Source organism: Populus nigra, chromosome 12, assembly GCF_951802175.1.
Source record: "Populus nigra chromosome 12, ddPopNigr1.1, whole genome shotgun sequence".
In the NCBI taxonomy this organism is placed as follows: Eukaryota; Viridiplantae; Streptophyta; class Magnoliopsida; order Malpighiales; family Salicaceae; genus Populus; species Populus nigra.
Window position 1 is genome coordinate 1,799,431 of NC_084863.1, and position 22,304 is coordinate 1,821,734.

A 22,304-nucleotide genomic window follows, 5' to 3' on the forward strand; every position below is an offset into this window, starting at 1 on the left:
TAAAAAAATACAATGAATAATTACAATGCACACAACACAAGTTGAAGCACACGATGCCAACAAATTTCTTCCCCCCCCCCCTTGTTTTCTTCGATGGCCTATAGAAAATCTCCACCTTCTACATGTCATCTTAATACGAGTAATTAATGGACATACACTTCTTTTTAAATAATAATCGATTATTATTATTATTATTATTGAAAGAAGCTAGCTAGATTCAAAATTAATTGGAGGCTATCTAGCAAAAAAAAATACTACAAAGTACAATAAATAAAAGGAGGAGGAAGGGATTACAAGGATAAAAAAATATATATATAAAAAGTCTTCTAGTCTATGAACATAGTTCTATTCGAAGAACCTCCAAGAAATGCCCTCCAGACCTCTAAATAAATTTAAACTATTGTATAGAAAGTCGTTTTCAATTGTATTCAACCAGAAAACTAGACGATGAATACTGAACTCAAACAACGTATTATAATCTGAAATATTTTGCTTAAAAAACCCACTTGTTCTTGATCACCTACTAAATCTCCCGTAATATGCCATAGGCTAAATAGAATATTGATTGCGTTGATAAGAAATTTCCCTTTTACAAGTGATGAGGACCATGTAAGGAAAAATTCATTAATGGTTCTCGAAATGCATCATTAATTCAACCATTTTATAAAACGATTCCACAATTTCCAAGCAATTGAACAATGCATAAAATCAAAGATGATCCATAAATGGTTCTACAAATGCATCATTAATTCAACCATTTTATAAAACGATTCCACAATTTCCAAGCAATTGAACAATGCATAAAATTAAAGATGATCCATATTTTTTATAGCTTCATCACAAAAAGAGCACATAAATTCATCTGAATGCAAAAAAATGCCTTGGAACATTTGATTTTAGAATTCAAAGAGGTTACTGCAAGATCTGATAGAATAAACACCAGTTCTAATTTCTTGCTTCCATTGTTTAGATTAATCTGGAACATTTGATTTTAGATGAATACCTTTAAATTGATCTAGAAAACGATGCAGAATGCAGTTGTTCTTAAATCTCTCTTCCAACAGAAGTTCCAATACCGAGCTTCATTAAAGTAATGGACGTACACTATATATCCTGTAGATTGTGATTTGCTCGAGTGTTTAGAAAACACACACACACACCCTAGAAATCAAAATTGAATAGTAACACAATATTGATATGTAATTTTTATATTTTGATTGAAGAGGGAAAAAAGAAGAAATTAAAGAGCACTCTTACGCTGTTCAAACTTATTTTTTCATGGTTTTATGGTTAAAAAAAAAGAGAGTAAAATTCATTATAAAATGAAAAAAAATTAAATTTGTGAGTAAATTTGAAAGCTAACACGTGATTCATTTTGATATTAAAGAACCATGTGATGCATTGTTGGAGAAAATTAATACTGAAAGAAAACACAATTAATAATGTTATCATCATATATAATTATAAAAAATTTAATCCAACTTGATATATTCAACTCAATCATGTCTAAAAGTAATTGAATGGATCATGTTTATAATCTATAAAATATAAAAAATTCGATTAAATATAATTATAGGTCGAAAACCGATCAATGATGGGCATAACTTGCTAATTACATCTCCTTAATTGCTCCCACTATCTCATCGGAATTCTTTTTTTTTTCCCTTGAAAAAATTACTCATAACTTAAGGGACTGAGATATACTGCCCATCCCAAAAAGAGCACGGTGGCACGACCATCCACCGCCAGCTACCATTCGTCGGAAGTCGTAACAAGGAGTCAATTCGACTGTTCTGTCAAGTGTCACCAATAACCATCACCTCCACACGTGATGCATGAAGAGACAAGCTGGCCCTGAAAAGGTTAGGGACCGAACTTTTCCAAATGAAAATATAAGGACTAAAGTGTAATATATGTTACCAAACTATGGCTTGTGTCAAGTTTATGGTCCCTAGAGGCTAGAACTACCAAACTCCTTCTTGGTGACGTGGAGCCATTACCGCCTTTTGATGGTAAGTAGCACGCGCCTGTCACTCTCTTAATCACACCCCACCAGACCCCATCTCATCGTCGATGTAACAATAAATTTATCATTTTATCCCTGAGAAAACCTCTTGTCTAGAGGCTGAGGGTATGGTTATCTTTTTAAATTGCTCCTAGGTTTTAAATTTCTATACCTCTTGTGTTGCATTGAGAGTATTTTTGTTACTGTACTTTATTTGTTATTGAATTAAATGAGGACTATTTTTGTTTTTTAATAAATTAAAGGATTTAAAAACACACTAGCACGTGTCGGGCATGCATTAGCTGCTTCTCTACTTTATTTGGATGGCGTGTGTGGCTGATTTTGACAGCTAAAAATATTATTCTGCAATGTCATTAGATTTCTCTTGGTGTCTCCTCTATGTAGAAGTGGCATATATAATAAATTTTCAGTTTAATTACGGTGGTTGTTTCTCTTTTTTCATCTTTTTTTCTTCTCCCTCCCTCGATTCTTGCTCTAGCTTTTTAGTTTCTCTTTGTTTTTTATTTTATTCATAATTTTTTGATTGATATATGTTCTATTTCAAATAACTTAAAATTTTTGAAATTTATTTCAATTTTATTTTTATTTTATTTTTTTTACTTTTTTTTATTTTTCATTTAGTCATTGATCTTTTGGTTGATATTTTTTTTATTTGAAATAACTTATGAAAATTAAAAAAAATTTAATTTCATTCTCATTTGATTTTTTAAATATATACGGTCTTTTATGTTTTGTTTATGTTACTTTTAATAGTGATCAAATATGAAAATAAAAATTAAAGGACAAAAGTAAAGTTCTTCACCCCGTTTGAACATTGCAACAAGAAAAAAGATTGTTTTTATTTATGCAATTTTTATTTTTATTCTTTTAATTTTTCTATAATCATATTTTATAAAAATTTGAGGATTGTTTTGGACCCCAAATTTTATCATTTAAAATTACGTTTCTTTATTTTTGTGTTTTTACTTTTAATTTTACTAACTTTTAGAGATTTTATTTATATTTCTGTGCAAGTTTTGTCTACTTGTTTTAGGGAGAATTTTTAAATTATTAAATGCTTGAAATTGACCCTTTTTGGTACAATATATTTAATCTCAACTTGTATAATGTTCTGGCCGTCCAGAGTTTAATTTCAATATGCATCTTCTGTTGTGAGACTTAAATTTTAGAAATTTCGGCTCTCGAATTTTAAATTGTTCGAGGGAGAGCATTGCTATTATTCTTTTTTTTGCAGGGCTCGGGCCCCTGCCAACCTCCCTAGCTGCATCCCGAACGTGTCTCGCAGGATTAATATTTTATATGCCTAACTGTACTAGGGCCATATAAAGCCCAAACGAACACAAGCGAGACCAACCGGAAACAACTTCTTGCAACCACGCTCCTCCCTCCTGCACGAATGTTGCATCCACTCGCCGCCACAAATGGCTGCGCGTGTAGTATCTTGGAGAACAGTTCTCTGCTGAAGTGGTATATTTTTCTCAGGCTTATGTCATTGGTGGAGACCCTTTCCATTGCTTTTTATTATTATTATTATTATTTCTCTTATGGTTTTGACTTGTGATCATATGATCTCAACTAGCTTTATATGATCGTGTTCATCACAACATTAATTTGGCCTCCACTCCATTGATGATCTGTATTTTACATTCTCAAGAAGACTGCTTTGATAAACAACTCGATATTTGATAAAATATTTATATTGTAGTAAAAACGGTCATAACATTTGGACAGCTGTAAAGTTTTGGGTCATTTCATGTTTTAATCTTGAAAAGGTTTATAAAATCATATTTTTTGTTTACTTAAAATTTTATTTACATTATAATTTAATTCAGAGAGTTAAAATATTTATAATTTTATCAAAATTTAAACATGGTTTTCTCCATATAAGAATTATATCCAAAATTTTATCCCACTTAAAAAAACTGTCAAAAACCACATTACCGGAATCAACAAATTCTAACTAAACTTAACATATTCTCATATTCCATAATTATAAGTAACCACATGAATTAAAAAAAAACATGTATACATTCAAAAGGTTGAAATAGGGTTTGCGATTAATTTAGGAGGCTTACGCAATGCAATAGTCATCTCTTATATTTATATGATTAGAGCAGCATATAATAGTTATTGTATAGTGCACTGCGCAGTACAATTCTATACAAGAAAAATACAATATTTTCTAAATTACAAAACATTTCATAATACAAAATGAATATAAAATAATTCAATAATACAATATTCAAGTAATCTTAAAATACATAAACATAACTCATCTATCTATTTATATCTATAATGTTTATTGGATGATTCGGGCTCATTACTAGCACAACCGGATCTATTTAGTTAATGTTGTACTTTATAAGCACGATATTTAATGGATATTGTGTTTTAAAAATGCAACAATGTCAAACTATGATATTTCAGAATCTTTTTCAAACAGTATCAATTTCTTAAATTTTTTAACTTTACTGAGCTAATTTGACAAAAAAAAAAAAATAAAACCCCTAAAAAAATCATCAAGGTACCAGGGACATCTTCGTTCCAATTGTCGCGGGGTGCGCGACGTCGCGGCGATCGTCCACCCTCAGGGGGTGTGATGGGGGGTATATATCTAGTAAATATGGTGAGACAAGGAGTTCTTTGTCTCTTAGCAGTGAAAAATGGTGTGGGAGTCGCCACCTAGTATTTTGGTCACTAGGAACCCTAACTGGTCTCAGAGATCGGGCACGGGGACTGGTTGCGTAAAGGGAAGGTTTTAGCACCCCAAATACGCCCTACCTAAGGTAAGCTGCTTTTGTTGTTTGTCTGATAAAATCAAGGTCCCGTTGTGTTTCCTAGTTGTTGGTCCATCTATGGTTCAAGAAAAGTCCTCCTCAATAAGGAGGTCCTTATCTTATCGGGTAAAACCTAACCGTGCTAATGTCTATGACAAAAAAACATATTTAACATCAGGAAAAAGTTTTGTGTATAAATTCATAATCCCATATCTAAAAAATAAAACAAAAAGATTTTTTTAGAATTTTTGAAATATTGGCCTAGTTCTCATGGCTTGAATAAACTGGTTATTAAAGCCAAAATGCATGCTAATACATATATCGTTTTGAAATTTTCTTTGTTGTATGAAAAATATGATGTTGTAATATTTATATATATATATTGGAGAGACTAGGCCGTATTTTAAAACAAAACATTTTTTAATTATGTATATATTTTTTGTTTTGACGCAAATCGGGTACTTTAATACCGGGTTTGTATTCTTACGGTACAAAAGTACAACCAAATATTAATCCATTTTGGTGAAAATATGTAGAAAAATCACAAATATTTTTAAAGATATTTAGGAAATTTTTGAAAGCAAAAGACATTTTTATTTTGAAAATCTTTGATGTTTTGACGAAAACCGGGTATTTTAAAACTGAATTTTGTATTTCTATAACATAAAAATACAAACCAAAAGTGATCAAAATACAATAATAAAATTACCAAAAAAACATATATTTTTTAAATAATTTTTACAGAATTTTCTTAAATTTATATATATATATAACAAAAATATATATAATATATAATATTAAATCGGGCTGGGCCGGCCCAACTAACTGGGTTGGGCCGGTCTCAGCCCCAAGTGTTGGGCCGATTTCGGCCCAAAATTTACTGGGCCGATTTCGGCCCAAAAAAAAACTATTACTTTCTTCTGGGCCGGAACCGGCCCAGAAGATTAGGCTGGGCCAGGACCAGCCTGGCCCAGCAACAAAGCTGGCGGGGGGAATTATTTTCCCCCCACCCTCCTGCATGCAGAACGTTATTCGTTCTGCATGCAGGAAACAAAACCAAATGCAGCAACGGAGGGGAAGAAAAATTACCTGGCGCGGAGCAGGCGGCGGCTTGCTGCGTTTCTGGCGGTGCTGTGGCGGAGGCCGGTGGCGGTGTCGTGGCTCACGGACGGCGGCTCCAGGCGGCGCTGCGGCTGTTTCCAACGGTTCGGTCCGTTTCCTCTTCTCTTCTTTTTGGTTCGTTCCTCCCTTCCTTCTCTCTCCTTCTTCTTCTCTCTTCCCTTCCCTTTCAATCTCTCCTTCTCCTGCTTCTTTTTTTTTTCTGCCTTTTTTTTCTTCTCCTCTGTTTTTCTTTCCTCTGTTTTTTTTCGTTCTTCTTCCCCTCTGTTTTTTTCTTTCTCCCTCTTTCGAGTCCCTTCCCTCCTGGTTTTTTCCTTGGTTCAGCGTCCTTGGCTCCCATTTATAGAGCCAAGGGCATGGCTTTTTTACAGCTCACATGGGGGGGCAGCCGGCTGGTCGGCCATGGGCACGGCTGCCGAGGTTCGGCGAGTGGTGCGCGGTGGGTGGTCGGCCATTGTGTTCGGTCGGTGGGCTCCAGGCGAGAGAGAGAGGGGCCGGCCAAAAAAATTCAAAAAAAAGCAACATTTTTTCCTTCTTCCCCGCTGCCTGTTCGGGGGGGAAGAAGAAAGATGAACAGTGTCGTTCAAAACGACACCGTTCTGCTCTTTCCCTTTTTTTTTTTTTTTTTTTTGAATGGATGAAACGGCGTCGTTTTGGATAAAACGCGCCGTTTCATTTAAATGTGGCGCCAGAACGCGCCAAAGTCCAAATCAGCCCTCAATCATCTTTTGTCCCTTCAATTGCATCCCTGCCGAATTCGAACCCCGTCCCTATATTTGGCCGCGTTTTTCACTTTGGTCCTTGGCCTCTGAATTATGCAATTGAGCCCTCAATTGACCAAATAACTTCAAATTTCTTCAATTAAGTCCCTAATTGGCCCTTAAACTTCAATATTTATGCAATTAAGCCCCTGATTTGACTTAATAAATTCCTAAAAAATATATTTTGGCCCCAGAACTTAAATTTCTTCCAATTAAAGCCCAAATTGACTTAAAAATCAATTTTTCTTGCAATCAAATCCCCTATAAAATCATTTAAAAATCCAATTAAATCCAAAAACATCCAAATTTGGGCTTTTCTCCTCCAATTCAAATTTTCCTTCTCAACAGGGCTCTCATCCTTCAAGAATATACTGTCAAAAATCCAATCTTTGTATTTTTAACCTCCTTGACTGATTTTTCTGACCATTTGCTGAGCGCTTCTGCCTCCTGTTATTTTTCTAACCTCCTTTGGCTATTTATTTTATTTCATTTATTTGGGGACCCAAAAATAGGTTACAACACCAATCACCCCCATTGGCATTAATTTATCCGCAACTTTTGATAAGCAATCCTTTCAGGAGAGGGTCCCCATTATTCTAGCATTTCTTCCTCTGTGTGATGGATGGCCAAGCTGTATTCTCCACCGGGCCCTCCTGCATTATTCCAAACTCACAGTTCTCAGGATTAATATTTAAGAACTCAAATTGCTCGACTGCCCACTTGAACCACTTCATAAGGATTAATTACTCGACAAGTTGTCACATGTGAGATACCATTCTAAGGTTCAAGTCATGGGCATGATCTTTGTGAAGCCTATTCAAGTCCATGTCCCTCCACAGATATTCAAGAAACCTGCGAGAAAAAGAAGAAGAAGGACTTAGTATTCTTTCTGTTATTAAGGGTTTTATTTTTTTCATGCCAGTAACTTGTAAAGCAAGAGTTCAATTTTTGTAATAGATTCACCACTTGATGATCACTATATCAAAAAGCAGCCAAAAAAAAAAAGCATGAACCAAAGAAGTTTGAGTCTCACTTCTACCATGTCACGCAAAAATAAGAACTTGCACACTAATAACTATCTAATAAGTGGTCTAGTGGTAAGAGTTTGGTATTAAAAGATTTGTCTTCCTGTGATCTCAGGTTCGAGCCATGTAATTGTTAATATGATAGTCACTGAAGGCTCACATGATCGTTAATTTCAGGACCCGTGAGATTAGTCGAGATGCGCATAAACTGACCCAGACATCCACATTAATAATAATAACAAGAAAAAAAACTCGCACACCAAGCCTCACCGAAATAACCAATAAGGAAAGCTAGAAGTTCTTTTCTTAATCAGGAAAACAGACATTTGAGGTTCAAGGAACTACAAGACTAATTTTGAAGGATTTCTCTCATGAATTAACCACAGGCAGATAGCAGATCCTAGTAAAGAAAACCACATGGGGTGGCACCAAATAAAAAAGATTCATGAATTCCCCCGTCGGAGATCTAATTTCGCTAATTGTAGCCAAAAGTAGCCACAAGGACTCAATCGACATGGGTCATGATGCAGGATTCATAAACTTTGGGTCTTGATGCATGACCTATCATCATTGAATCCTGATACTAGACGCAAGAGAATTAAATCTTAACAGAATTGAGAGCGGAGACAGGATTCAATCGAAATGGAAACTGAGGCATGACCCAGGAGAATTGGGTGCTGTGGCATGACTCATTTCCTTTGTTCCTGACGCAGGAGGTTGGCAGGCCAGCAGGGGTGGTGTAAAATAAAAGTAATCTTTATGTGCCCAACTCAGACGTTATGCCAATAAACAACGAACATGTATATGTGATGAATTAATGATTACTTGACTTCATCAATTAAGCCTTTTAATACAAAATTAACTTTACATTTAAAAATGTTTTATTAGTGAAACGAACCAACCTGTGTTGGCTAGGGCCACATATGTATTAGTCAATTACTGGTTTATAGTTTCGTAGTATGTTGTTGGATAACTTTTTCTTACAAAATAAAAATATTAAAATTATATTAAATTATTTGATATTATTATTAAACTTGAGTCAACATATTAACCATAAAATTTTCAAACCCTAATTATTATTTAGCCTGATTTTAATATTAAATTGTATAGAAGTTGTCTCTCAACTTATCCTAATCGATTTGAGGAATCCAAAATCAATTAAAATAATTAATAAAAAATATGGTTTGAATTTAAAAAAAAATCAAGATATATCTTTTTTAATATTGGGATGCTAACATATTTGGTTGGTATGAGTTTTATGACAAACCAAAAATAATTTATGGAGGTAAATTCATAATCAAGCAAAGAAAATAATCAAGAATAATTTATTTTTTTTTAAAAAAAACTCACCTCCCTCACTCATTCCATATAATTGACTTGCTCGGTTTGTATTTATGATGAACTCAAAGCATAAAGTTTAACTTCAACTCTTTTAAAATTTGATAGATTTAGATTTCGTTCAGGCTTTTCTCAAACCCAGTTTAATTTTTTATCGCTATTTAAGATCAATAATATACACACAAGCAGGCCAAAACACCTATATTAATTAAAAAAGAGTAGCTAGTCGTCACAGTAGTATTTTCTAGAGAGGCAATCCTGCTGAATTTCGGAGCCACGCTTCTGTCCCGGTGGCTGTATGTGGATGATTGCAACCAGATTAGAAAGGCTGGTAGGGTGGATGTCAGGATCAAGGCACGCCAAATCAGGTAAAGAATTTATGTTAACAAATAGATCGATCTGGCATATCCCACAGTTAGAGATAATGTGATTTTTTTTAATAAAAAAACAAAAACAAAAAAATGCAAAACCTCGACTAATTGTTGCACCAGCAACAACAACATGTATATTTGATGAACTGTTAATTACTTGACTTCATCAAGTAAGCCTTTTAATTAATACAAAATTAACTTAAATTTAAAAATGTTTAATTAGTGAACGAACCTACCTGTGTTGGATAGGGCCACATATCTATTAGTTAATAATTGCTAGTTTATAGCTCGTATATATATTATGTTGTTGGATAATTGTTTTTTTTTAATATTTAAATTATATTGAATTATTTGATATTGTTATTAAACTCAAGTCAATAGATTAATTTTGAAATTTTCAAACTCTATTTTTTATTTAGCTTGATTTTAAAATTAAATTGTATGAGAGTTGAGTCAATTTATTTTAGTCGATTTGAGAAATTCAAAATCAACCAAAATAACTAATAAAAAAATATGGTTCGAATTTTTTTGTAAAAAATATTAAAATAATATTTTTTTTTAATATTGGAATGTTAATATATTTGATCGGTTTAAGTTTTATGACAAACCAAAATAATTTAAGAATATATTTTTATTAGGATGCTAATAATATTTTTATTTTTCACTTGAGCTTCCTTCTTTGTACGTAGTCTAATGCTTTTGGGAGTTTTCACTTTAAAGATAAGAACAATATTTAGATATCTCAACTTCTTGATTATTTATATATATAAACGTGCATTTCAATTTCAATTTTTATTCATTGATTTACTTACAATAGCACTATATACGTACAATCAAATACTTCAAAAAATATTTAGATGTATAAGCTAAAATATAAACATTGAAATTATAAGAGAAAAAGACGATAATTGTTACGAGCAATAATCATGGAAGGATTACATGCAATTATTCATACATAAGTACCGATGGAGTAGTTGAAACACAAGGAAGCAAGGCTTCATGAAGAAAGAAGATAGTGATACAAATAGACGACGTGCCATAGTAAAAGGAGATAAGAGTAGAATTTTGGGCTTGTTTGTGGGATTAATTAAGGTATGCACAAGCTGTCCTGGTGGTTCGTGGATTATTGCAACCAGATTAGAAATTAAGGCTGGTAGGGTGGATGTCACTGGAGGCGCTTCAAATCAAGTAAAGAATTTATGTTAACAAATAGATCGATCTGGCATATCCCACAACACTTATGGTTGGAAGCTATCGAGTGCTGGACGTGGTACCGGTGCGCACACAAGGTCATGGAGCCTTGGAGCTGTTAAGCCAGGCCTTTCGGTCATATCAACAAGAGCATTGCCCTTGATTTTCACTCCATGTGGATCAGCCACTTTCCACTCGAAACATTGGATCATGGCTGCCAAACTTACAGGTAGTTCCAGCAAAGCCAAAGCAATGCCAGGGCAGCTTCTTCTTCCAGTACCAAAAGGCAACAGCTCATAATGTTGCCCTTTAATGTCCATCGAGGCAGTGGATTGAACCATGTCCCCTTCAGATTTTAGAAACCGTTCAGGTTCAAATTCTAATGGGTTTTTCCAGTACCTGGAGTCTCTTCCAATAGACCAAATGTTCACAAATAACAATGTGTTTTTGGGGATTGTGTATCCATTGATCTTACTTTCTTGAATTGATTTTCTTGCAATCATTGGAATTGGTGGGTGAAGCCTAAAAGTTTCCTTGATGATGGCCTGGATATATGGAAGATTTGGAGAGTCTGATTCTTCTACTAGCCTCTTGTTTCCGACGACTGTATCAATCTCCTGCCGTGCCTTCTCGAGTACCTTTGGATTGTTTATGAGCTCTGCTAGTGCCCATTCAGTTGCAGCTGCCGTTGTGTCCGTTGCAGCTGTTATGAAATCCTTTTGAAAAATGCAACATAAATCAGAAGCAAAACAAATAATAATAATAATAATTCAAGTTACTGTTTTATAGGGTTTTCCTTACCAAAACCAAGGCTTTAATATGCTCTCTAGTTAGCTCTACCTCAGAACTTTTGTCTTCCAATGCATCAAGCATCATGTCCAAAAGATCTTTAACCTTGTATTCTCCTCCACTTTTCTTTCTTTCTATCTCGCGGTTTGTGATAATATTCTCCAACAATGCATCATACCTTCTATGGACATCCTCAAATTTCTTTCTATACCCCTGAAAGTCCAAGTTCCTGCAAAACCAAATGAAATCGGAGACATTAAACTCTCCAAAGATTTGTGTCACCTCACGCACCAAAGTTCTAACACCTTCAGCCTCGTTGTCAGTCCCTGAACACCTCAGACTCAATATAATTTGTGAGATTATGTTGCTTGATAAATTTAGCAACTCTTCAGTGACATTAACACTCTCACAAACTTTAGACTTGTCGTGTAGAACCCCAATGAATTGGCGCAGTTCCTTTCTTCGGACAGGGAGAAATTGGTTAAGTGCCCGGTTACCCAAGAACTCGAACGTGCTCAACTTTTTGATGAATCTCCAATAAGGTCCATAGGGTGCAAAGGCAAAAGAAGAGCTATAGGTAAGGTGATCAATGGCTAAAGAATGCTTGCGGGAAGAGAAGGTGAGGTCGTTTGTCTTGAGGAGTTCTCTAGCGAGTTCTGGTGTGGAAGCCACAACACAAGGGACAGAACCAAGGCGGAGATAGATTATGGGACCATAACAAGAACATAAATCACGAAAAGAACGGTGAATTAGGGGTTGAAGAAGATGGAGATGACCAATGATTGGTAAAGGCCTTGGACCAGGAGGAAGGGAGCCATGCCCTTTATTGGTTAAGATGAAGACTGTAAGCAGAAGAATGGCAAAACCAGCTATTATAAGCTCAAAAATCATGTTGCATAACCAGAACGGAAGTACACACAAGTACAAGGAAACACAGATTTTTTTGTTTCTGTGGTACCAAGGAATCCTGTGTTTCCTTATTGCCATATACTATGCGACGTATGTATATATACACACACTGGTGAGCGAGCGTTTGGAAGTTTAGGTTTTTTTTTTCCCCGTTTTTAAAAAGTATATTTTATTTATAAAAATACTAAAATAATATTTTTTTAGTGTTTTTTATAATTTTATTATATGAATATTAAAAATTTAAAAATATTAAAAATAAATAAATTTAACATATTTTTAAGTAAAAATAATTTTAAAAAAATACAATGAATAATTACAATGCACACAACACAAGTTGAAGCACACGATGCCAACAAATTTCTTCCCCCCCCCCCTTGTTTTCTTCGATGGCCTATAGAAAATCTCCACCTTCTACATGTCATCTTAATACGAGTAATTAATGGACATACACTTCTTTTTAAATAATAATCGATTATTATTATTATTATTATTGAAAGAAGCTAGCTAGATTCAAAATTAATTGGAGGCTATCTAGCAAAAAAAAATACTACAAAGTACAATAAATAAAAGGAGGAGGAAGGGATTACAAGGATAAAAAAATATATATATAAAAAGTCTTCTAGTCTATGAACATAGTTCTATTCGAAGAACCTCCAAGAAATGCCCTCCAGACCTCTAAATAAATTTAAACTATTGTATAGAAAGTCGTTTTCAATTGTATTCAACCAGAAAACTAGACGATGAATACTGAACTCAAACAACGTATTATAATCTGAAATATTTTGCTTAAAAAACCCACTTGTTCTTGATCACCTACTAAATCTCCCGTAATATGCCATAGGCTAAATAGAATATTGATTGCGTTGATAAGAAATTTCCCTTTTACAAGTGATGAGGACCATGTAAGGAAAAATTCATTAATGGTTCTCGAAATGCATCATTAATTCAACCATTTTATAAAACGATTCCACAATTTCCAAGCAATTGAACAATGCATAAAATCAAAGATGATCCATAAATGGTTCTACAAATGCATCATTAATTCAACCATTTTATAAAACGATTCCACAATTTCCAAGCAATTGAACAATGCATAAAATTAAAGATGATCCATATTTTTTATAGCTTCATCACAAAAAGAGCACATAAATTCATCTGAATGCAAAAAAATGCCTTGGAACATTTGATTTTAGAATTCAAAGAGGTTACTGCAAGATCTGATAGAATAAACACCAGTTCTAATTTCTTGCTTCCATTGTTTAGATTAATCTGGAACATTTGATTTTAGATGAATACCTTTAAATTGATCTAGAAAACGATGCAGAATGCAGTTGTTCTTAAATCTCTCTTCCAACAGAAGTTCCAATACCGAGCTTCATTAAAGTAATGGACGTACACTATATATCCTGTAGATTGTGATTTGCTCGAGTGTTTAGAAAACACACACACACACCCTAGAAATCAAAATTGAATAGTAACACAATATTGATATGTAATTTTTATATTTTGATTGAAGAGGGAAAAAAGAAGAAATTAAAGAGCACTCTTACGCTGTTCAAACTTATTTTTTCATGGTTTTATGGTTAAAAAAAAAGAGAGTAAAATTCATTATAAAATGAAAAAAAATTAAATTTGTGAGTAAATTTGAAAGCTAACACGTGATTCATTTTGATATTAAAGAACCATGTGATGCATTGTTGGAGAAAATTAATACTGAAAGAAAACACAATTAATAATGTTATCATCATATATAATTATAAAAAATTTAATCCAACTTGATATATTCAACTCAATCATGTCTAAAAATAATTATAAAATATAAAAAATTCGATTAAATATAATTATAGGTCGAAAACCGATCAATGATGGGCATAACTTGCTAATTACATCTCCTTAATTGCTCCCACTATCTCATCGGAGTTCTTTTTTTTTTCCCTTGAAAAAATTACTCATAACTTAAGGGACTGAGATATACTGCCCATCCCAAAAAGAGCACGGTGGCACGACCATCCACCGCCAGCTACCATTCGTCGGAAGTTGTAACAAGGAGTCAATTCCACTGTTCTGTCAAGTGTCACCAATAACCATCACCTCCACCAAGGAAAAAAGGACAGCTTTATTTAAATTACACGTGATGCATGAAGAGACAAGCTGGCCCTGAAAAGGTTAGGGACCGAACTTATCCAAATGAAAATAGATGGACTAAAGTGTAATATATGTTACCAAACTATGGCTTGTGTCAAGTTTATGGTCCCTAGAGGCTAGAACTACCAAACTCCTTCTTGGTGACGTAGAGCCATTACCGCCTTTTGATGGTAAGTAGCACGCGCCTGTCACTCTCTTAATCACACCCCACCAGACCCCATCTCATCGTCGATGTAACAATAAATTTATCATTTTATCCCTGAGAAAACCTCTTGTCTAGAGGCTGAGGGTACGGTTATCTTTTTAAATTGCTCCTAGGTTTTAAATTTCTATACCTCTTGTGTTGCATTGAGAGTATTTTTGTTACTGTACTTTATTTGTTATTGAATTAAATGAGGACTATTTTTGTTTTTTAATAAATTAAAGGATTTAAAAACACACTAGCACGTGTCGGGCATGCATTAGCTTCTTCTCTACTTTATTTGGATGGCGTGTGTGGCTGATTTTGACAGCTAAAAATATTGTTCTGCAATGTCATTAAATTTCTCTTGGTGTCTCCTCTATGTAGAAGTGGCATATATAATAAATTTTCAGTTTAATTACGGTGGTTGTTTCTCTTTTTTCATCTTTTTTTCTTCTCCCTCCCCCAATTCTTGCTCTAGCCCGTAATTTTTCAAATCAGCTTTTTAGTTTCTCTTTGTTTTTTATTTTGTTCATAATTTTTTGATTGATATATGTTCTATTTCAAATAACTTAAAATTTTTGAAATTTATTTCAATTTTATTTTTATTTTATTTTTTTTACTTTTTTTTTATTTTTCATTTAGTCATTGATCTTTTGGTTGATATTTTTTTTATTTGAAATAACTCATGAAAATTAAAAAAAATTAATTTCATTCTCATTTGATTTTTTAAATATATACGGTCTTTTATGTTTTGTTTATGTTACTTTTAATAGTGATCAAATATGAAAATAAAAATTAAAGGAAAAAAGTAAAGTTCTTCACCCCGTTTGAACATTGCAACAAGAAAAAAGATTGTTTTTATTTATGATTTTTATTCTTTTAATTTTTCTATAATCATATTTTATAAAAATTTGAGGATTGTTTTGGACCCCAAATTTTATCATTTAAAATTACGTTTCTTTATTTTTGTGTTTTTACTTTTAATTTTACTAACTTTTAGAGATTTTATTTATATTTCTGTGCAAGTTTTGTCTACTTGTTTTAGGGAGAATTTTTAAATTATTAAATGCTTGAAATTGACCCTTTTTGGTACAATATATTTAATCTCAACTTGTATAATGTTCTGGCCGTCCAGAGTTTAATTTCAATATGCATCTTCTGTTGTGAGACTTAAATTTTAGAAATTTCGGCTCTCGAATTTTAAATTGTTCGAGGGAGAGCATTGCTATTATTCTTTTTTTTGCAGGGCTCGGGCCCCTGCCAACCTCCCTAGCTGCATCCCGAACGTGTCTCGCAGGATTAATATTTTATATGCCTAACTGTACTAGGGCCATATAAAGCCCAAACGAACACAAGCGAGACCAACCGGAAACTTCTTCTTGCAACCACGCTCCTCCCTCCTGCACGAATGTTGCATCCACTCGCCGCCACAAATGGCTGCGCGTGTAGTATCTTGGAGAACAGTTCTCTGCTGAAGTGGTATATTTTTCTCAGGCTTATGTCATTGGTGGAGACCCTTTCCATTGCTTTTTATTATTATTATTATTATTTCTCTTATGGTTTTGACTTGTGATCATATGATCTCAACTAGCTTTATATGATCGTGTTCATCACAACATTAATTTGGCCTCCACTCCATTGATGATCTGTATTTTTAATGAAGTCAATCCAGCTAACCGCATGCTCCAGCTCAACCAAGAATCTGATGCCTCTTAACACAGCTTTGAGATTGACATCAAACTAATCATAGATCACCAACATCATTAATGCAAGCACATCCATTTTCCATGGAGAAAAATTAGGGTTTTGAGTCATCTTGTCTATTGTAACAAGACTTTGGTGCCGGCATTAACACTTTTTTTGTCCCCTTACCTAACATTTTATTAGTGTGGCCCCTCCACTTTTGTGTTAGTCAGAAAGATGTTATAAAATTATAGTTTTTTGGTTTTTTTTTCATTTTATGATATGCTTTTAAAATACTAAAATAAAAATTGATAGGAAATTTCTTTAATGAAAGATGAATACAATGTAGGTGATGATCAATAGCTCTATTGTTTTTTTAGATAAGAGATGTCAACTTTGTTTGGGAACGAGATTTGCACCGCATTCTCTAAAAATTTAAAAATATATAAATTTTTTTCTAAAAATTAATTTTTTGTGTATTTTGAATTATTTTGATGCGTTGATCTCAAAAATAATTTTTAAAATAATAAAAAACAACATCATTTTAAAACATTTCGGTATAAAAACACTTTAAAAAACAACTGTAACCACACTCCCAATCAGGCTCGTCGTCTACCAAATAAATTTCATCAATCTATTAAAGATCCATTGACTACACCTCCATAAAAAAATTTGTAGAAGAAAACGTAATATAACATCTAAAGAAAAGACCCATAAAAGTAAGAAATTAAAACCAAATTAACTATATATATAGATATATATTACAAAACAGAAACATTAGATCTTATAATGGCATAAAGCTTAAATATGGGATTATATATTGAAAGAAAATGATAAAAAAAGGAAGAAAAATACTCGTTCATCAAGAAAACTCAAGAAACTCTCAAACCCCTTAAAGTAAGAGAAAGAAAGGTTTTATTTTCTTAGAAATGGGAATTCCACTAATCCTTAGAAATTAATATAATTATTTTTGGTTTTTTTGTAAAGATATCTTCGGGCAATATAATAAAAAATAACATAGTAACCATTTTTAGAAATGATAAGAGCAGAATAATGGAATTAGCACTTAAGTTAATTAATTTACACATAGTGACACACAAATATTAATGATGGTCTTACTGTGTATTTTTCAAACTAATTATAAAGCATATTAAAATATCTAGTTAAAACACTGTAGCAGTTAGTCGTAGTTAATTTCTTCCATTTTTATCCTTTTTTTTGTTTTGTTTTTTGAAATCACAACTTTTCATGTCTAAATTGATTATCAATTTATTAAGATTTGTTAAGGAAAAAAACATTTCAACAAAAAAGGATCAAAATGTGAAAGAACGAGAAATCCCTAATTTCAAATTTTCTAGAAAAATTAAGTTATGTTTAGTCCATTTATTTTTCTTTTCTTACTTTGTGGTTTATTTAATTTTTTCAGTTTTAGTTTTGATCTAAAAATCTATTTTTTGAATATTTTAGATTCTAAATTTGAGAAAAAAAAAGAAAAGAAAAAAAAATGATGAATGAATGAGAAAGTTGATGAATGATCATTTTTAATAATAGTACTATTCATGGTTCTTGGTTTTAACAAGTTTTTTGATTTAATAAAAAGAGTTTAATGGTGATGATTTTTTTTATAAACATGCTTAAAAATTAAATTATATTCCGTTTTTTAGATTCGGTTTATTTTTATTTTTAAAGAATTTTGCAAATGTGAACTATCTATATCTCGTACCAAACGCGGAGAAGGATTGCATGATATTTGACATTTTCCAATTATTTCTTGAAGAGATGAAAACGTATGTGAAATACCAAACCATAAGTACTAAAACTTCTAAATTTGGAAAAATAAGTGATGCATACACTGCTCTTTTCAATTGCTGTCAAGCACAATATTCCTTAATTTATTATCCAATCCTTCAAATTTGGTTGAGACTTATCAACCATTTCTGTCTGCATAGCCTAATTACTACCCGGCCGATAAATTGAAACAGAACAAAATTACAAGCCCAGAAGGACACAGAAAAGTTAATTGCACACATCATTTAGAGACCCTTCTTGTCTCTTTTTAACATTTTCACGTGACCATGATAACTTCACCTTGTTGGCACGCATTGTTGGCTCCAAACATTAATGCTATGGTGGTTATGGTGGTGGTAATCGTGGTGGTGAACCACCAGCTCATGACACCTTGTTCTTAACCCTTCTCCATTCACCTGCAATCCCCATTCCCCTACACTCTCTTCTTCATTGTCTTCTTTAACCTCCTCCTCCTTTTTTTCACCTTCCTTTTCTACCTCCAGATATTCTTCTTGTTCTTGTTCTTGTTCTTGCTCATGTTCTTCTTCATCAACTTCATATGCTTCATCTGCAACAAAATGTAATCGCAACCTTCCATCTTGCCGTGAAGCACGTAATATTTCATGCCTATCAATCCTAACTTCTGTCAACTCAAGCCTGCCATCTTTTCTCACTGACTTGAGGAAAAAATTAGGTTGACCATTATGGTTTAAAGAGGAAAGAGGTGGTGGAAATTTCTTGGCTTCTTTTTTCTCACCAAGTTTTCTACATTTGACCTTTGTTATTGTTGATCTTTCCCTTGAACATAACTCAATCTCATCATCAAACCTTCTTTCATCAGAGCTCTCAAAACCTAGACTCTCAGTGCAAGACATCAAACCATCAATACCACCACCAATATCATCAAGGAATCCAATCCCACGCGGGTCTTTTTTAAAGATGGAGGCTATAGATGATGGTGGTGATGGTGAGTGAGGTGGCGTGGTTGAAGGTGAAGAGGGTTTGATAGTTGTTGATTCAAGAATGTTTTGTGTTTTATGGATAGGATCACATGTTGTTGCCGTTATTAACCCTGCTCCTCCTGCGGGGGGAGAACTGCATACACCTTGGCATTTGCAAGAAGGCTTTTCAACACTAGAATTATATTCTCCATCAATACTAACACTCATGGGATGATATGTAAGAGCTAAGAAGGAGTAAACACTTTTCTTGCAAAAGCTCATCATAATATATAATTATATAATTTTTTTTGTAAGAAACACTAAAATATATAGTACTGTGTAAATTAATGGATGACAAAAGGAGAGGAAAAAAGTTGATGGGAGAAAAAGAAGGAATGGAAGTGGAAAGTTATAGAGTGTTGAGAGGAGTTGAGAGGGGGGATGGTGGTATTAATAACATCCGCACAGCAAAGATAGAAAGAGGGAGGGAGGGAGACTGTGGCATCTATAGAGACAGCCAACGTGACAAAAGGGAGTAAGGTTTTAGCTGGATCAGTGATGGAGGAAATGGTGACTGGTCCCACGTAAGATGGCCTAAGAAATCGTCCAGATTTTGCCTTCTCCTTCCACACACTTAAATTTCTTCCTGTATTATTGCTTGTTTTTGTTGAGATTGGCAAATTTGAAAGTGATTATATATGGCTATAGTTGTGTTAGCCGCCTGGCAAAAGGGTAGGCCTTTCCATTTCCAATCAAAGAGGGACTGCCTCCACGTATAATTTCCATGTGGATATGCTTGGAAGTTTAGTGTGTTGGCATATGGATTTTCTCTAATTAATGTTATCATAGATAAATTGATTTTTTAAAAAAAAAAAGAACACACAAAAAAAACTCAATCACGTAATTATGAATTGTTAGTGCCACAAGCATCAAATGTTTTGATATAAACGTTATACAAAGCCATTCATAATTACTTAATATTTGCAATATATTAAGCAATTCAATATGTATAATGTGTTTATTGTAATTAGAAGCCAAAAATTCAATCATTTTGTACTTATGTAGGAAAAAAACTCCATCATACATGTGTTTTTGGTAGGCTTTTTTCAGATCCTAATCTCAAAAAATTCTACCAATGAAACATGTGCAGTGTATGGATAGACGACAATATGAGTTGGGCGTGTTTCACAATCTACTTTTATATCCAATAATATTAAGGAAAAATGACATAATTATATTTATTTATATAATATTTAAATCACTAATGAAATTATCGATAGAATGAAATGTTATTAGAATTTTTTTTTCCGAGCGAGGTGTTTTTTAAAAATTCTCAATGTTAGTTATCGATAAAAATATTAATGACATGTAAAAATTATTAAATAGTAAACTTACCATTAATAATCTAATGATGTGTTATTTTTATGGACGAAAATACTATTGATAATTCCATAAATAGCTTTTAAGATAACAAGCGGAAAAACAAACTCACCATGTGTTATTTCAAATAATCTAATTCCAAAATCACTCGTTTAATTGGGGAAAAAACTATCAAGGGGAACAATTAGACATATTTGAGTTGTCATTCAGTGGTTTTTGGTAAATTATGATTCTTTCTATTTTGAATGACTTAAATTGCTTTAAAGGCATCAGTCACACCCCCGTCTTAATTTCTTGTTTCTTTAGAATAGTAAGGGTATATTTGGTTCTCCAGGTACTGGGAATAGGTTCTTTCCAATTTCAAATAGAATTTCTTCTTCTAAATATATACATATATTAAATATTAATCATAAATAAAGTCAATTGATTTGCGGCATGAGTTATTGATTTATATTTACAAGTTTTAAAATTTTGGGTAAACTCCTCTTGTATAGGGAAGATGTTGCTAATTTTTTTAAAATATGATATAGTGATAATATTATTATTATCATTTTTTTCTCAAATTTGTTTAGATGAGAAAGAGAAAGTTAGTAGAGACAAAGATGGGCATGAGCGTTGTTGTTCTTCTGGTAGCGTTTTTGATGAGCATGACCATATAGTGCCGCTAGGTGTCGATCATGACGAGGCATCTCAGGAACCCTCTCTCAACGTAGGCTCGTCGAGTGCAAGTTCGACTCGTAGAGTGTGCATCCCTTCTAAGCAAGATGTTTATACTAGATAGTATATTGCTCAGTGAAAAACCGACCACAACATGTAAGTTTGTTTTTCTTTCTTGGACGATAAAAAAATAAAAAAAAACAATGGATAAAGTTTGAATAATTAATTTTAATGAACAAATTAAAATTCAGATTTACAAATGTTGAGGTTACTCTCACTATAACATCAATAATGAGATCGTCAATGAAAGTTCATTTGTTTCAATGTAAGGATAAACTAATTATTTTATGAAATTGACATGTAAGGAAAAATCTTATTAGAAGGAGGCTAACAACATCGTAGCTAAGAGAGTATGAGAGAATCACAATGTCATTAGATAAGCTTGAATTCAAATTGTGATGTTTTCTTTTATAAAAAATTAAAATTTTATTTTTAGTTATCTTATTCGTTTTTTTTATAAACCAAGTTGCATGATTTTTGATAAGATGCCTAGAAAAAAGCAAAGAAATACACGAAAGATAAAAGTCTTCCATGTTGGGAATACATGGCTATATAAAGGAATTTCAAACCTTCATATGTCACGGAGGATATCTAGGGTACTTAGAGGGCGTTTGACTCTACGGCAACTGCTATTTTTTTTTTTCCAAACTCAATAATGTAGTGTTTGGTTACAAGTAGTGGTTGTGGTTTGGCTCGTGGGACCCACTAAAAATGAGGTTTGCCTGTAGGTTCAGCTGAAGCAATTTTTTTATGTTTCTTCCTGCTGTGTTTTTGTACAGCGGATAGCAAACTCTCCGCTATTCACTTAATTAAGTGTATAGTGGAGAGTAAAACTCCACTGTTCACGTGAACAGTGGAGTCACTCTTCACTGTTCCGACCGACCCGGGTCCGATCCAAAACTAAATGCATTAAACCAGGTCCGACCCAGTTAAAAAAAATTAATTTTTATTTTTCTTAATTGTGTTTTATTCAAAAAATTAAAAGGAGATCGTTTGATGACGTAGCATTTGCAGAATTTGATCACAATCCCAATTTTGTTATTGCCGGGTCCGACCCAGTTAAAAAAAATTCAATTTTTATTTTTATTTTTAATTGTGTTTTATTCAAAAAATTAGAAGGAGATCGCTTGATGACGTAGCATTTGCAGAATTTGATCGCA

The 22,304-nt window shown here is 33.0% G+C and overlaps 2 protein-coding genes across 2 annotated transcripts; both read right to left on the reverse strand.

Annotated features, from left to right (window-relative positions):
* Positions 1-10,303: 10,303 nt before the first annotated feature.
* LOC133669482 (cytochrome P450 93B2-like) lies at positions 10,304-12,399 on the reverse strand. Its single transcript, XM_062089645.1, has 2 exons — positions 11,410-12,399; positions 10,304-11,324 (listed from the first exon to the last, which is right to left on the reverse strand). Exons 1-2 carry the CDS (start codon positions 12,382-12,384, stop codon positions 10,656-10,658), a joined length of 1,644 nt encoding a protein of 547 aa, XP_061945629.1. The 5' UTR covers positions 12,385-12,399; the 3' UTR covers positions 10,304-10,655.
* A 5,711-nt stretch (positions 12,400-18,110) lies between these two features.
* Positions 18,111-19,703, reverse strand: LOC133669290 (protein FANTASTIC FOUR 1-like). The gene has a single exon (XM_062089370.1). The coding sequence runs from the start codon at positions 19,330-19,332 to the stop codon at positions 18,403-18,405; it is 930 nt and encodes a 309-aa protein (XP_061945354.1). The 5' UTR covers positions 19,333-19,703; the 3' UTR covers positions 18,111-18,402.
* Positions 19,704-22,304: the final 2,601 nt, after the last annotated feature.